This window comes from Chiloscyllium plagiosum, unplaced genomic scaffold (genome assembly GCF_037043375.1).
Source record: "Chiloscyllium plagiosum isolate Xiang-an unplaced genomic scaffold, Cpla_swu_hap1 HiC_scaffold_33, whole genome shotgun sequence".
NCBI classification, from domain to species: Eukaryota; Metazoa; Chordata; class Chondrichthyes; order Orectolobiformes; family Hemiscylliidae; genus Chiloscyllium; species Chiloscyllium plagiosum.
Genome location: NW_028270171.1, coordinates 6037898 through 6053897, shown reverse-complemented (window position 1 = coordinate 6053897; position 16000 = coordinate 6037898). Strand labels below are relative to the sequence as shown.

At 45.6% G+C, this 16000-nt stretch overlaps 1 protein-coding gene across 1 annotated transcript; it reads right to left on the bottom strand.

Annotated features, from left to right (window-relative positions):
• Nucleotides 1–1278: 1278 nt before the first annotated feature.
• On the bottom strand, nucleotides 1279–15797 carry LOC122542129 (tetraspanin-4-like). Its single transcript, XM_087978239.1, has 7 exons — nucleotides 15714–15797; nucleotides 11092–11283; nucleotides 9684–9758; nucleotides 8209–8310; nucleotides 7976–8104; nucleotides 6358–6441; nucleotides 1279–1777 (listed from the first exon to the last, which is right to left on the bottom strand). Exons 1-7 carry the CDS (start codon nucleotides 15774–15776, stop codon nucleotides 1709–1711), a joined length of 714 nt encoding a protein of 237 aa, XP_087834365.1. The 5' UTR covers nucleotides 15777–15797; the 3' UTR covers nucleotides 1279–1708.
• Between the last annotated feature and the right edge of the window lie 203 nt (nucleotides 15798–16000).

Genomic DNA, 16000 nt, shown 5'->3' with positions numbered 1-16000 from the left:
GGGGACAGGAGACCCATTGATAAAACCAGAGTTGACAATGTTTGATTGAGAGAACGAGGTTGTGGAATTAGTCATACAACATGGAAACAGACTCCACAGTCTAACCTGTCTGTGCCAAATAGACATCTCAAATCTGACCTAGTCCCATTTGTCAGCTTTTGGCCCATATCCCGCTAAATCCTTCCTATTCATATACCCATCCAGATACATTTTAAATGTTGTAATTGTATCAGCCTCCATCGCTTCCTCTGTGTGAAAAAGTTGACCTTTGGTTCCTTTTAAATCTTTCCCCACTCACTTTAAACCTATGCCATCTAGTTTTGGATTCTCCCTTGCTAGGGAAAAGACCTTGACTATTCACCTTATCCATGTCCCTCATGATTTTATAAACCTCTATAAAGTCACCCCTCAGCCTCTGATGCTCCAGGGAAAAAAAAAACAGCCTCTCCCTATAGCTCAAACCCTCCAGTCCCGGCAACATCCTTGTAAATCCTTTCTGTGTCCATCCTTCCAACAGGAGGGTGACCAGAACTGTATGCAGTATTCTAAAGGTGGCCTCACCAAGGTCCTGTACAACCACAAAATGACGCCCTACCCCTATACTCAATCTATACTTCGTGCTATGACCATTGAAGACGTGTGCCAAACACCTTTGTCACCGCCCTGTTTACCTGCAACTCCACTTTCAAGGAATTAGATTGGACATTTTGCAGCCCTCCCTGAGAAATTGTCCCAGTGAGGTAGAGTTATCTTTGGGAGTCATGGCATTGCAAAACTACAAGGATATTGCCAGTGTTGGAGGATTTGAGCTATAGGGAGAGGCTGAACAGGATGGGGCTGTTTTCCCTGGAGCGTCGGAGGCTGAGGGGGTGACCTTATAGAGGTTTACAAAATTATGAGGGGCATGGATAAGGTAAATAGACAAAGTGTTTTCCCTGGGATCAGAGAGTCCAGAACTAGAGGGCATAGGTTTAGGGTGAGATGGGAAAGATATAAAAGAGACCTAAGGGGCAACTTTTTCACACAGAGGGTGGTACGTGTATGGAATGAGCTGCCAGAGGAAGTGGTGGAGTCTGGTACAATTGCAACATTTAAGAGGCATTTGGATGGGTATATGAGTAGGAAAGGTTTGGAGGGATATGGGCTGTGTGCTGGCAGGTGGGACTAGATTGGGTTGGGATATCTGGTCAGCATGGACGGGTTGGACCGAAGGGTCTGTTTCCGTGCTGTACATCTCTGTGACTCTATGAATCTATTGGGAAAACACGACCAGCAAACTTATTTTTACAAAAACATTTTTATTTTACACATTCTGACAGTGAAAGCACTTTCCCATTAACAGACAGAAGGGTACAGTGCATGTTCTTGAGCAGCTGCTTTGGTCAAAGAACACAACTGGAATCCGCACGTGACATCAATAGGAAGCAGTTACAGCATTATAGCATTTAATTACAGCGTCTACGGATCGAATAACTCAATAGCGTCTGTGTTTCTTCTCTCCTTTTGGCAGGGAATCCTAAATTCAAATAACCTTTTACTTTTATTAATAATGGTTTTAAAATGCTGCAAGCGGTCTTATAACCCTGTGCAGGATACTCATTCATTCAGCTGTCTACTTGATGACAGCCTATGTACAGGACAGAGAAATGCTCTCTGAATCCACAGAGACGGGAGTCCAAGGAGACTCGGAGAAAACGATGACTTTGTTTCAGCTGTATTGCTTCTCGGTCTTCACGAGCTGGCAGTACATCACCAAGGAGGAAATTAGTCCAAGTATCTGACGGAAAATAAAACATTCTCAGTTACAGGTAGAGACTGGGGTGTCCCTCCCTGCTGCACCTATTATTCTGTTAAGTTTTCCAACAGAGTTGTTATACTAAATTCTTCTTTCTTTTGCTGTTTTCTAACTGTGCTGTTCAAATAAATTGTATTTTGCTTAACGTCGTGTTTTCCAGTTGAATTGCATCTGGAACACAACACCACAGTTGCCTTTAACATTAGAAAGAGTTAGGGTCCATGTTACCTTCTTAAAATATTCCATTTTAAATTAGGTCTATCTTTCACCCCTGCTGCATTTTCAGACTCTAAAGACCGGGGGCGGAGTGGGTTCTGAGACAGATGTAGAGGTCATGAACATAAGGAGCGAAGGGTTTCAAACACCCGATGGCTGGAAGGGGGGCATTTCAAATCTGTTTTGGTTTCCACACCACAGTTTTGGTGAAACGTCACTTGAGAGCTGCACAAAAGAGACTTGCATTTCTGTAGCACCTTCAGAACTACCACCAAAAGCGCTTCAATAAAATAGCAGAATGTGGCCATTCTCATCATAGAGTAAACGTGGCTGCTAATTTATGCAGAGCTATATCACAATGACCGCAAGATGTGAGCATGGGAGAGGGAGGATGGTGGTTGGTGGTGGTATGGCAATTGGGAAGTGTGAGCCCAGCGTGGGGTGGGGGTGTGTGAGAGAGTTGGTGGGGGGGCGGGAGGGGACAGCAAGCCCAGTGCAGGGTGGGGGAGATTGAGCCTTCGTGGGGGAAGCCCAGTGTGGACCGACTGCAGGTCCATGCCTTAACAAGGACTGTAATTTGGAACTTTGAATTTTATTTCTTATTCACAATTTTATACTAAGAATAACTGTAACATTGAGCTTTTAACTTATTTCATTATTTTTCTTCTTTTTACCTCAGATTTTGCACCTCAGTATCTTGTATTGAAGATGGCACTGGGAATGGTGACATTTACTCTATCCCTGTATCCCCTGTACGGAGTACACATGAAATAAAACCTAATTCTAATGTGTTAATGATGGTGGCCTTTGGACAGGATACTACAGGCAACTCTCTTTTGCTGTTCTTCGAATAACACCCTTGGAGAGAGAGAGAGAGAGACTGTGATGTTTGTCTTTTTAAACTTTGCTTCTTGTTTTTCTGGACCTATGGCTATGCTGCATACAGCCGTAATGTAACTTTTTTTTTTCCTTTACGTCTCTATTCTGTAAGTAAGGTTTGTCCCTGGCTACTCTGCACCTAAGATGGCACAGTGTGTTGGTGACATTGTTGGTCTGCAACTAATCTTGTAACTGAAGAAACTGTACCTAGGTATCTTTGTACCTAAGATGATGTTGTAAGTGGTGAGTGTAAACTTTTCACTGTACTCAAAGCTAATTCAACTCAGTTCAATTCAATTCGATTAATGCTACGAGATCCTGACGGACTGGACATTGTTTGAAGATTTTCATACAAAACAACAACAGTGCGAGCTCTGTGCTGCACTGGGAATGTCAGACTGTTCCAAATGCTCAAGGGTCTGCAGGAGGACTTAAACCCAGGTCCTGTTGACTCAGAGTCAACAAAGCTATCACTGAGCCAGGGCTGATATCTCAAAGAAGAAGGTGTGTAAGATTAGAGCTTAGAGAGAACCAAGAGTGGAAAAGTCAGAGGAGCAACAAAAGAGACAGAGATAGACAAACACTGGAGAGCCTCAACAGGTCTGGCATCTTCTTCGGAGAGAGTTAATGTTTCGAGAACTATGACACTGATTTTTTTTTTGTAACGCATCGTTCATGGACGTGGGAAGAGACTAAACAAAGGGGAGAGAAAAGACTTAAGATAGGAAGAAATATCTCGGTGCTACAAGTTCACAGATTACATATGACCTAGTACATCTCACACAGAAAATGCTCAGAGGCTGTGTGGAAAAAACATGAAAAAAGAAGTGTGATGCCAAAGCCACTTGGGACAGGAACTGAAAGCTGTGTTGTGAAAAATGGGTCCCGTGCTAGGTTTAAAAGGAGGGGAATGAGTAAAAGGGCTTTAGGGGCTTAAGTTCTGAGAAGTAAGACTAGATTAGATTAGATTCTCTACAGTATGGAAACAGGCCATTTGGCCCACCAAGTCCACACCGACCCTCCAAACAGTAACCCACCCTGACTTATTTCCCTACATGTAACCCTGACTAATGTGCCTAACACTATGGGCAATTTCCCATGGCCAATTCATCCAATCTGCACATTTTTGGACTGTGGGAGGAACCCAGAGGAAATCCACGCAGACACTGAGAGAGAATGTGTAAACTCCACACAGACAGTGGCCCAAGGCTGGAATCGAACCTGGATCCCTGACGCTGTGGAATAGTAGTCCTCAGTGGTTAGCACTGCAGCCTCACAGCGCTATGGACCCAGGTTCAATTCCAGCCTCGGGCCAGTGTCTGTGTGGAGTTTGCACATTTTCCCCGCGTTTGTGTGGGTTTCCACTGGGTGCTCCGATATCCTCCCACAGTCCAAAGACATGCAGGCTAAGTGGATTGGCCATGCTAAATATGGGGTTACAGGGCTGGGTTCTGGTGAGATGCTCTTTGGAGGGTCAGTATGAGCTGAATGGCCTCTTTCCACACTGTAGGGATTCTATGAATAAGAACAAGGGCTGTTGGTGTCTGGTCAACCACATACACTTGTGTCTTGTCACAATTTGTTCATATCTTTGTTGAAATCTTCTAACCAATCTGTTCAGGAATTTTATGACAAACTTCTGTAGCAAGTGGGATTTGAACTCAGGTCTCCTGGACCACAGGTAGGGATGCTACCACTGCACCACAACAGCCCAAACGATAGCAGTAGGTGGTAATTATTTTGGGTGCATAAATAGGGGGTATGCTGGGCCTTGTAGTACATATAAATGCTGGGTGTGGAATGAGAGGTTAAGACTGAGCAAGTCGATATACTCTCTCCACAAAACAAACATGTGGTACAATTGCAACATTTAAGAGGCATTTGGATGGGTATATGAATAGGAAGGGTTTGGAGGGATATGGGCCAGATGCTGGCAGGTGGGACTAGGTTGGGTTGGGATATCTGGTCGGCATGGACGGGTTGGACCAAAGGGTCTGTTTCCATGCTGTACATCTCTATGACTCTATGTGTCTTGGTTTCTGTCTCAGAAACCAATCCTGGGACCTTTTAAAAAACAAATGGAAGAGAGGTTACCAGGTCAAAGGATGTGGCAGTGATAGAACAGGTAGACAATAAGAGTTTTGAAAACAAAGGTTGGGCTTTAAATTCATTGCATTGGAAAGCATCTTACAACAACAATAATTTGCATTTAAAAAGCATTTTTTAATGTAACAAAACAACCTAAAGGGCTGCATTGGGTCACAATTGAACAAGTTAGAAACTAAACCAAGGAGCTGAAAACAGAAGAGCTTGATTTTAAATTGTAATTGAAAGGAGCAGAAAGAGCCTGGGGAGAGAGAGAAAATTCTAGAGTCTGGGCAAATGAAAGATAGCCGTCAGAGACAAAATGATTAAAACCAAAAGATGCTAAAATGGAAGGAATGCAGAGACCTCAGAAAGTTATTATCTGGAGAGCAATGTCACTGCCTTCCATGTAGAGCAAGAATATTCTTCCATTGATAAAGAGACCAGAGCAGCACATAGTACTCCAGATGTGGTCTCACCACTGCCCAGTATAATTATAGTAACATGTCTTTAGTCTCATTTTCCAATACCTTTGTAATAATGACTAACATACAATTTCCCTCCCTAAATGCTTACTAAATTTACATGGTAAACTACTGTGATTAGTATCACCGAAGTCTGTTTGGGGATCAGAGGAGCACGCCCAAAACAGGGTCTTCGGGAATGTTGCTGAACGGAGAGACCTTGGAGTGCACGTTCATAGCTCCTTGAAAGTGGAGTCGCAGGCAGATAGGATAGTGAAGGTGGCCTTTGGTATGCTTTCCTTTATTGGTCAGGGTATTGAGTACAGGAGTTGGGAGGTCATGTTGAGGCTGTACAGGACATTGGTTAGGCCACTTTTGGAATATTGTGTGCCATTCTAGTCTCCTTCCTATAGGAAGGATGTTGTGAAACTTGAAAAGATTTACAAGGATGTTGCCAGGGCTGGAGGGTTTGAGCTATAGGGAGAGGCTGAACAGGCTGGGGCTGTTTTCCCTGGAGCGTCGGAGGTTGAGGGGTGACCTTATAGAGGTTTATAAAATCATGTGGGGCATGGATAGGATAAATAGACAAAGTTTTTTCTCTAGGGTGGGGGAGTCCATAACTAGAGGGCACAGGTTTAAGGTGAGATGGGAAAGATATAAAAGAGACCTAAGGGGGCAACCTTTTCACACACAGAGGATGGTGTGTGTATGGAATGAGCTGCCAGAGGGAGGCTGGTACAATTACAACGTTTAAAAGGCACCTGGATGGGGATATGAATAGGGTTTAGAGGGATATGGGCAATTGTGACTAAATTAATTAAAAATATCTGGTCAGCATGGATGAGTTGGACCGAAGGGTCTGCTCCTGTGCTGTATATCACTACGACTCTATGACTCTCAGTAGTTGAAGTAACATACCTGTAGCACTGGGATGCAAAGCCCAAAGATGCAGACAGCCACGACGTTGTCCTTCAACCACTCGATGACCTTTTCATAGCATGCCTACCGGCACAAGGGAACAAGTTAATCCATAGGACGGAGCAAACTACTGCAGATGCTGGAATCTGTACTGAAAACAACGAATGCTGGAGATCAGGCAATACCCGTGGAGAGAAAGCAAGCTAACGTTTCAAGAGTGGACTTCAAACATTAGCTTGCTCTCTCTCCACGGATGCTGCCTGACCCACTGTGATCTCCTGCATTTTTTGTTTTCAGTCAAGTCAAACCCTCATGTTGACATGCAGCTTTAAGAGTTAAAAGGACAGTCCACAATGCTGAACAGTGCTCAAATCCTAGATTTGTAACAGATTTGCTCTGGCTGTGTTTCCAATGACAAATGCATTCCTTCTCTCATTAAAAGAGATAACTAGGAGGAGGGCATTCAACTCTTTACCATCAGCATTTCAAGGACAGATCGAGATGGGCAGTAAATGCTAGCCCAGCCAGCGACACCCATATCCACGTCTGGAAAAAAGAAATTATCATATCTAGTATAATTGTTTATTTTTGATTTAATCCACCTGGTGAGTCTCCCCTGCACTCCATCCAGGGCGACCTTTCTACGGTTCAGGGACTTTACCCACCCACATCCACCAAGAGTAGGCCATTCAGCCCCTCGAGCCTGCTCCACCATTCAGTAGTCTCAAATCTGAATTTCCAATAACATTTCACCTCCTCGCTTATCCAGAATCCATTCACCTTTGCCTTAAAAAGATTCAAAGACACCTTTGTGGACAATATTTCCAAGGACTCACAAACTTCTGAGAGGAACAAGATTCTCCACAGCTGTGTATTAAATGGATGATCCTTTATTTGTAGATGGTGCTCTCTAGTTCTGGACTTTCCCCACAAAAGAGAACATGCTTTCCACATCCACTTGGTCAAGCGCCCTCAGAATACATATGTTTCAATTGAGTTGCCTTTCTGTTCTAAACACCAGCAGATACAAGCCCAGTCTAACTGTTTCCTTATACGATGCGGTGGTTAGCACTGCTACCTCACAGCGCCAGGGACCCTGGTTTGATTCCAGTCTCGGGTGACTGGCTGTGTGGAGTTTGCACATTCTCCCTGTATCTGTGTGGGTTTCCTCCAAAGATGTGCAGGTTAGGGTGGATTGGCCATGCTAAATTGCCCGTAGCGTCCAGGGATATGTAGGTTAGGTGCATTAGTCAGAGGTAAATGTAGCATAATAGAGATGGGGAATAGGTCTGGGTGGGATACTCTTTGGAGGGTCAGTGTGGACTTGTTGGGCCAAATGGTCTGTTTCCACACCGTAGGGATTCTATATTAGAGTGGTGCTGGAAAAGCACAGCAGGTCAGGCAGCATCTGAGGAGCAGGAAAATCAATTTTCCTGCACCTCGGATGCTGCCTGACCTGCTGTGCTTTTCCAGCACCACTCTAATCTAGACTCTGATTTCCGGCATCTGCAGAGCTCAATTTTGCCTTCTACGATTCTATGCCCATCCCAAATATTGAGCAGTGGCCCTCCCCGTCAGGATCTCTTCTGGCTGATATCGACATCAGATTGAGACTCACATCTTTCCACCAGGTGTTAGGATTAGTTGAACAGTTTTGGACCAGCTTGAAGCAGCAGGAGGTGGGCACTTTGGTTCCATTTAAGACACTGAACCAGTCCTCGTAATGGACGACACCACAGCACCGGAACTGGACAGGCAAGGAAACACACAAAGATGGTCAGATTCACCCTAGTCAATCTCTCTAGTCAGTAACAGGCAAAGGGAATGGTAAACCAGAGGGCTTGACCTTACATCAGTCTGCACGATGTCCCAGCCATTGGTCAGCCCAGTGTTTCCCGATGTGTTGTAGAATTGCAGGCCATTCTTGAGCTCCTCCTTCGCATACAGGTTTATCTAAATCAATGCATGAGAAAATGGGTTTGTGTGGGTGAGCTATCCGTTCCAATGGTCAGTATTAGAAATGCAAATCCCTTTACAGCTAAATCAGAACAGTTTCAGAGATGGAGGAGTAAATTACTGCAGATGGTGGAATCTGTACTGAAAACAAGAAATCCTGGAGATCGCAGTAGTTCAGGCAGCATCCGTGGAGAGTGAGCAAGTTAACATTTTGAGTCATCTACTCTTGTAATGTTGGCTTGCTTTCTCTCTATGGATGCTGCCTGACCTGCTGTGATCTCCAGCATTTATTGTTTTCAGTGCAGCTTTAGAGTTGACTGACGAGAGATGAAAATCATTGAACTTTGTACCTAACAACTGGGTTCATCCCTCCCTCTATCCCTCACTTTTGTCAGGGAACACGGGTGATTTATTCGCAGTGGTTAATAGATGAGTAAAAATAAACATATGTGACTTGGTGATGGGAAAAGGAAACACGTTTGGTTGTGTGTAAGAGCACCTCTGGATATATAGGTACACAAAGAAAGAGCTGGGTTCTTCTTCAGGAAGGGATTAACTTCTGGAAAGGGAAAAGGGAAATGTAGAAACTGTTGTTTCTGCTGAACTATAGATTGGCAATAAAACCTTTTGAAATCTCTGACAGCCAATTCAACATATTATGGGTCTGATAAACAACAATATCAATATTCATTCCTGGTGAAGAGCTTTTGCTCAAAACGTCAATTTTCCTGCTGCCTGACCTGCTGTGCTTCTCCAGCACCACACTCTCTACACGTCAGCTTTAAGGGCATTTAAATGGTCACTGGGTAGACATTTGGATGAGAATAAAATAGTGTAGGTTCAATGGGCTTCAGATTGGTTTCACAGGTCGGCGCAACATCGAGGGCTGAAGGGCCTGCACTGCATTATAATGTTCTATGTTCTATGATCAGTGGGTGCGATTGGCGGCATCTGGTCACCCAGATATCGTACCACAGGCTGATCAGTCAGAGTCAATTCTGGACCCGAGCTGATCAACTGGAGTGACATTGTTTTGGGATTTCAGTGTACACCCAAGTCCCACTGCTTGCGCGTTCACCCGTTGTGAATTCTAATTTACCTTGCAAAACATTTTATGTCCTCTGCAAATGTGATCTTGTGATTTCAAAGGAAAAAAAGAACATTTATTTTCTGGAGTAGGAAGTGCGTACTGTGCCCATACAGTCAGTCATTTGTTAAGATCACTATTTCCGAACTTCTTGAGGAAGGTATTCCTCAGTGAGCAGTGGGGCTCTACGTGTGTGATGTAGATGCTCATTAAGAATGGGAGAGGAGAGAGGGGAGGACACTGGGGCAGTGACAGGGAAAGCTGGCCCATCACCCACACTTACAGTTTCTTGGTTACACAGGAACAAGATTCCGATGATCATTTCGAGAAGGAAGATGATCAGGAGGACCACGAAGAACTGCCAGGAAGAAGGAGGAGGAGGTTGTGAGAAGTTGACATTGGAAACTGACTAAAGTCAGAGACATGAGGTACTGACCCCCGCCACCCCCACCCCCCCACAATCCTCAGCAGCAGATAGTGACGGTAGAATGTTCTGGAACACTGCACTCAGGTCCAGACTAGCACCAATCTGCGGTTTACACTGGGTGAGAATCAAGTCCCAAACCTGGCTTCACATTCGGTCCAAAAGTCTCTGCCTTCCTTCAGACACCATGTAGGTGTTTTTATTTTTGGAAGAATGTCTGTCAAGTAGGTCCAGGAGGACAGCAGATCAATAATTGACACAACAGATAGCCAATGGAATCATTCACACCCAGCTCAGAGGGAAGATGGGATCTCAGCTTCACATCTCATCCAGGATACAGCACCTCCAACAGTACACCCTCAGTACTGCGCGAGGTGCAACAGTCTGGGTGCTGCACTCGAGTGTCTGGTCTAGAGACTTGGACGTCCAGCCTATTGATGCAGCCAGAGGCAGGAATGCGAGCTGCTGTGTTATGGCTAACACGCAGAGTGACGGAGCGGGTTGCGGACCAGAGCTGACAGTAAACCCGCACTGAACACAACCTCAGCAAGCTGGCTTTTACAGGCACCATGTACTGCCTCAGAACGAGAGTCAGTGCAGCAACAGCCAATGGGAATCTAGGCTGTCCTACAGCTGGAACCCACAGTGAGCAGGAATCTAGTCTGAGCCCAATAATGGCTAGTCCTTCCAAGATGAATGACAGCATGGCCCCAGGGATCACAGAGTGAGACACCATCTTGCACGTGGGGCACCCACCCCAATCCTTCCAATGCTTCTGACAAAGTAGTCAATGTCAACCTTCTGACTGCTGCTTGCCCCAACTCTACCAGGGGAGAGTCAGGGTCATATTCATCTCGATTGGATTGGTAAGCAGATCGGTGAGCTGCCTTTTACTGTGCCCAGCTAGGGGGCATGGGTCAGAGGTGGGCAGACAGTCACTGGGTTACCTACCCACAGAATCCCTACAGCGCAGATAGAGACCATTCAGCCCATCGAGTCTGCACCGACTCTCCGAAGAGCATCCCACCCAGACCCAACACCTCCAACCCTATCCCTGTAACCCATGGCTAATCCACCTAGCCTACACACATCCCTGGGCACTATCAGGCAATTTCCCAGTGCCAATCCACCCTGACCTGCACATCTTTGGACTGTGGGAGGAAACCCACACAGACACTGGGAGAATGTACAAACTCCACACAGACAGTAGCCCGACGCTGGAATTGAACCTGGGTCCCTGTGAGATTTGGTGCAGTTTGGTACTCACGCTCAGCAGGAGACAGCGGTTTTCGATCACTGCTCCGAGGCAGCCCAGGAAGCCCACGATCATGATGACAGAGCCCGCAGCGATGAAGAAGTTGGCAGCGGTGAGAGAAGGGAAGGACGAAGAGAGGGTCACAAAGTTTCCCTGGGTCACCACCAGCCACACTCCGACTCCCAACAAGCCGCAGCCTCCCAGCTGGAACAGGAGACAACAACTTGCATTGACATAGCATCCTTCACATGGCCAGGAAGGGGACGCCCCCCCCCCCCCCCCACCACAAGGTGCTTCACAGTAGATTGTGCTACATAAAAGACAGGTGACTAAAGGCCATCAGGTAACTATAAATAGTTATCATAAAAAAAAGAGGGAGGGGGAGGTCCTTCAGAAAGTCAATTCCACATGGTTAGAATCCCTACAGTGGCCATTCAGCCCTTGAATCCACACCAACACTCCAAAGAGCATTCCATCCAGACCTAACCCTCTACCCCATCACCCTAAATTCCCCATGGCCAATCCACTCTAATCAACTCAAAGCACATTTCAGCCAACCTTTGAAGTGTTGTAAAACGTAGGAAACAACTTGCCCACATTGGTAGCAGTGTGTAATTACCAGAGTATTGTTTTTTTACTTTGCCTTTACTGTCCCTCAATCAAAGTCACCATAGTCTTACCAGACTACAGGGCTGTTCTCTCTCATTAGAGAGAGAGAGACAGAGAGAGACTAGTGGTGGTTTAATCTGAGGCGAGCGAGATGTTGTGAAGGAGAGTCCTTCATGGTAACCTCAGTTGGTGTGGGAATTGAGTGCACACTGTTTGCATCACTACGCATTGAAAACTGGCCATTCAGCAAACTGAGCTAACCGACCCTCCCCTCCCCCAACAAAGGAAAGTGGGACTGAAGTGGGGCAAACAATGCCAGGGGATCTTTCATGTGAGAGGGGCAGACAAGTGAATATTTCATTTAAAAGACAGCAACTCACCTCAAGGACAATTAGGGACAGACAATAAGTATCGGCCCATATCCCATGAATGAATGGAAATAAACTTCTGAGCATAAAGGCAAAGCAAGTAATTCGGAAGGCAAATGGTGCGTTGGCCTTTATTGTAAGGGAGATCGTGTATAACAATAAGGTAATCTTGCTAGAACTATAGAGGGCTGTGGAGACAGTGACCATTGTTAGTCTCCATATTGAAGGAAGGATGTACCTGCATTAGAGGTGATTCGGCAAAGGTTCACAAGGTTGGTGCCTGGGATGGGAGAGCTGTCTATGACAAGATGCTGAACAAAAAAATTGGGTAATTATTCTTTGTACTTTGGAAGGAGATGGTGATCTAATTGAAACATTCAAGACTCTGCAGGGGCTTGAGAAGGTAGATACTGGGAGGCTGTTTCCACTGGAAGGAAGTCCAGACACATGAGAAAGCAAATGATCAAAGATGAGATGTGGAAAAATATATTCACTCAAAAGTGTTACAAACTGAATTGCTATCCCATTCGGGCAGTGGGTATTCTACCATGACTAATTAGCTCAGTCGGCTGGATGGCTGGTCTGTGACGCAGAGTTGTTCCCACAGCGTGCGTTCAATCCCTGAACAGGCTGAGGTTACCATCTCCTTCTCAACCTCTCCCCTCGACTGAGGTGTGGTGGCCTCATGTTAAACCACCTCCAGTTGTGTCTCTCTAATGAGAGAATGACCCTCAAGGACAATTGTGATGTTACTCCGTATATCGAATATGTTTGAAGCAGCGATTGATAGATTTGTTATCTCTTGGAGTATCATGGAGGTGGGCAGGAAAGTGATGTGGAGGGTATCAATCAGGCGTGGTCACAATGTTTGGTGGGGCAGGCCTCAGAAGGCTAACCCTGCTCCTATTTCTCGTGTGGAGACGCTGCAGTGCTCCTTCAACTTGGCTTTCCGTCTCAAGGCCTCCAGACGGGGAAAGTTGAATCCCTGACTTTGACTCAAATTTGCACTTCACAAACGAGGCAGAGTCATAGAGTCATAGAGATGTACAGCTTGGAAACATGCTGTACATGCCGATCAGAAATCCCAAACCAATCTAGTCCCACCTGCCAGCACCCGGCCCATATCCCTCCAAACCCTTCCTATTCATATATCCATCCAGGTGCCTCTTAAATGTTGCAATTGTGCCAACCTCCACCACTTCCTCTGGCAGCTTATTCCATACACGTACCACCCTCTGCGTGAAAAAGTTGCCCCTTAGGTCTCTTTTATATCTTTCCCCTCTCACCCTAAACCTATGTCCTCTAGTTCTGGACTCCCCGACCCCAGGGAAAAGACTTTGTCTATTTATCCTATCCATGCCTCTCATAATTTTATATTCCTCTATAAGGTGACCCCTCAGCCTCCGACGCTCCAGGGAAAACAGCCCCATCCTGTTCAGCCTCTCCCTCTAGCTCAAATCCTCCAATCCTGGCAACATCCTTGTAAATCTTTTCTGAACCCTTTCAAGTTTCACAACATCTTTCTGATAGGAAGGAGACCAGAATTGCATGCAATATTCTAACAGTATCTGGATTAGTGGTGCTGGAATAGCACAGCAGTTCAGGCAGCGTCCTCAAATGCTGCCTGAACTGCTGTGCTCTTCCAGCACCACTAATCTAGAATCTGGTTTCCAGCATCTGCAGTCATTGTTTTTACCTATATTCCAACAGTGGCCTAACCAATTTCCTGTACTCGATACTCTGACCAATAAAGGAAAGCATACCAAATGCCTTCATTATCCTATCTACCTGTGACTCTACTTTCAAGCGGTGGAGGGGCTTTTGGACATCTGAAGATCGTAATATGAAAGCTTAATTTCGGGGACCGAGACATTGTTCAAATGCAACACTTGCCGGGGTCCCCATACTTTGGAGTTACATTACACTATTGGGTTAGGATTTTATCAAGAGCTATTCCCACTGTCTGATGAGTTGCATTTGGTTGCTGTTAGTTGTTGGGCACAGCTCCCAACTTTCCTTGGCAGTGTGGAACACACAGGGTCTAAAGGCAAGGTCTAACATGCTTGGTTCAAACTCTCTAGACAATTGCAGTGAAGTCAAAGACTATTATTGAGACCCTTTCCTTCCCCCATTCCACCCACTCAGCCGTTGGACCCATATTGGAACGCTCTTGAACTGTTGAAGGAGAAGTCTCCTTCCTTATTAAAGGGATTTACTACCCAATGCTTTATCTCTGAAATTTAATCCAACTGGCACTTGGTCAAGCCTGATATTTCATGAATAACATACATTTTTAAATCATCTGTTTTACAGTATTAGGCGTATTTGGCTCTCCTCCTTTATTGGAGGGCCAGTAGATAATCAGATTTTGCTGATTACATTGATGATTTTGGACTTGCTTTCATTGCAGATGAAATAACATCTTTCTAGAAAGGTCATGATTTTCACAGAGAGAAATGTCAGCAGGAGGGAGGAGATTCAGACAGTGACTTGTTGGGTCTTTGTATTCACCAAAACACTCAGTCACAGAATGTGGTCAGATCTGGACAGGACCATCTTTAATTGCCAGTTAAGCATTACTGTGGGTCTGGACTCACACGTAGGCCAGATCAGGGTAAGGACATTAATGAACCAGCTTTATTTTTCCCCCGATAATTGACAATGGCCTCATGATCTTTATTAGACTGTTAATTCCGGATTTTTAAAACTCCACCATCGGAGGGATTCACTAGCTGGCACACTGGCTCAGCGGTTAGCACTGCTACCTCACAGCGCCAGGGACCCAGGTTCAATTCCAACCTCGGGCGACAGTCTGTGTGGAGTTTGCACATTCTCTCCGTGTCTGCATGGGTTTCCTCCGGGTGCTCTGGCTTCCTCTCACAGTCCAAAGAGGTGCAGGTTAGGGGGGGATTGGCCATGGGAAATGCAGGGTTACAGGGATAGGAGTGGGTCTGGATGGAATGCTTTTCAGAGGGTTAGTGTGGCCCTAATGGGCCAAATGGTCTGCTTCCACACTGTAAGGGTTTTATGGTTCTAAGTCCAAATTGGTGCAGGTTAGGTGGATTGTCATTGGGAAATTGTCCTTGGTGTCCAGGGATGTGCAGACTAGGTTGATTAGCCATGGGAAATGCAGGGTTACAAGGATTGGGGGGAGGGGTGGAATGCTCTTCGGAGGGTTGATGTGGACTTGATGGGCTGAATGGCCTGCTTGCACACTGTCAAGATTTTATGATGATTCTGAATCGGGTTTCCCCAGAATGTTACCTGGGTCTCTGGATTAATACTCCACCTGTGACGCCACTGGGTCATGATCATCCCTTGAGCTGCAACAATGGACACTCCCAGCTCTGAATGAGTCAGGATAGGGCAATGACAATCCCATTTGACTGCTGTGACTGTGACAGTGTGGAACGTCTGTGAGTAAGAGTACTACTCATGGTGGGGGGTGGGGTGGATCTTAATCCAGCATCCAGAGAGCAGGGATCCAGAGTAACTCACGTCTCTGCAATCTCCCATGGAAACTAGCACAGTAGGCATGGTGTACGGCCACTTTATCTATTTGGACACAGCCTTCTTCCGTGCCAATGCTGACCTCGCAATGCCCCTGACTGAACACAAACATTATCGAACAGAAAAGATAGATAAGGGTTCACTCACCCAAAAGATGAGGTTGAAGATGAACAGCAGATATTTCGTGCATTGCAAACAGCTTTGGCCCATATTGAGCTGCTTGAGGCCTAAGAGAAAAGACAAAAGGAGGTGATACCATCTTTGGCAGAACAGGTCAATATGAACCACACACACATTCCTCTCATTTCATGGCCTCTGGAAATGGGTGACCTTGTCAAAGCTGCAATTTTTTTTTGTGAACAGGACCTCTAACACTCCTGGTTTTTTTTTTCTTTAATTACCCCACACTACCCCCTAACTGCAGTAGTGCTTAT

What these genes read in the sequence shown, in the direction of transcription:
- LOC122542129 (XM_087978239.1), bottom strand. Translation starts at nt 15,776, where the DNA reads ATGGGCCAAAGCTGTTTGCAATGCACGAAATATCTGCTGTTCATCTTC. An exon ending in TCTTCAACCTCATCTTTTGG is followed by an intron (nt 11,284 to 15,713) that starts GTGAGTGAACCC and finishes CTCCTGTTCCAG; the next exon opens with CTGGGAGGCTGCGGCTTGTT. An exon ending in TCCTGTGTAACCAAGAAACT is followed by an intron (nt 8,311 to 9,683) that starts GTAAGTGTGGGT and finishes GCATTGATTTAG; the next exon opens with ATAAACCTGTATGCGAAGGA.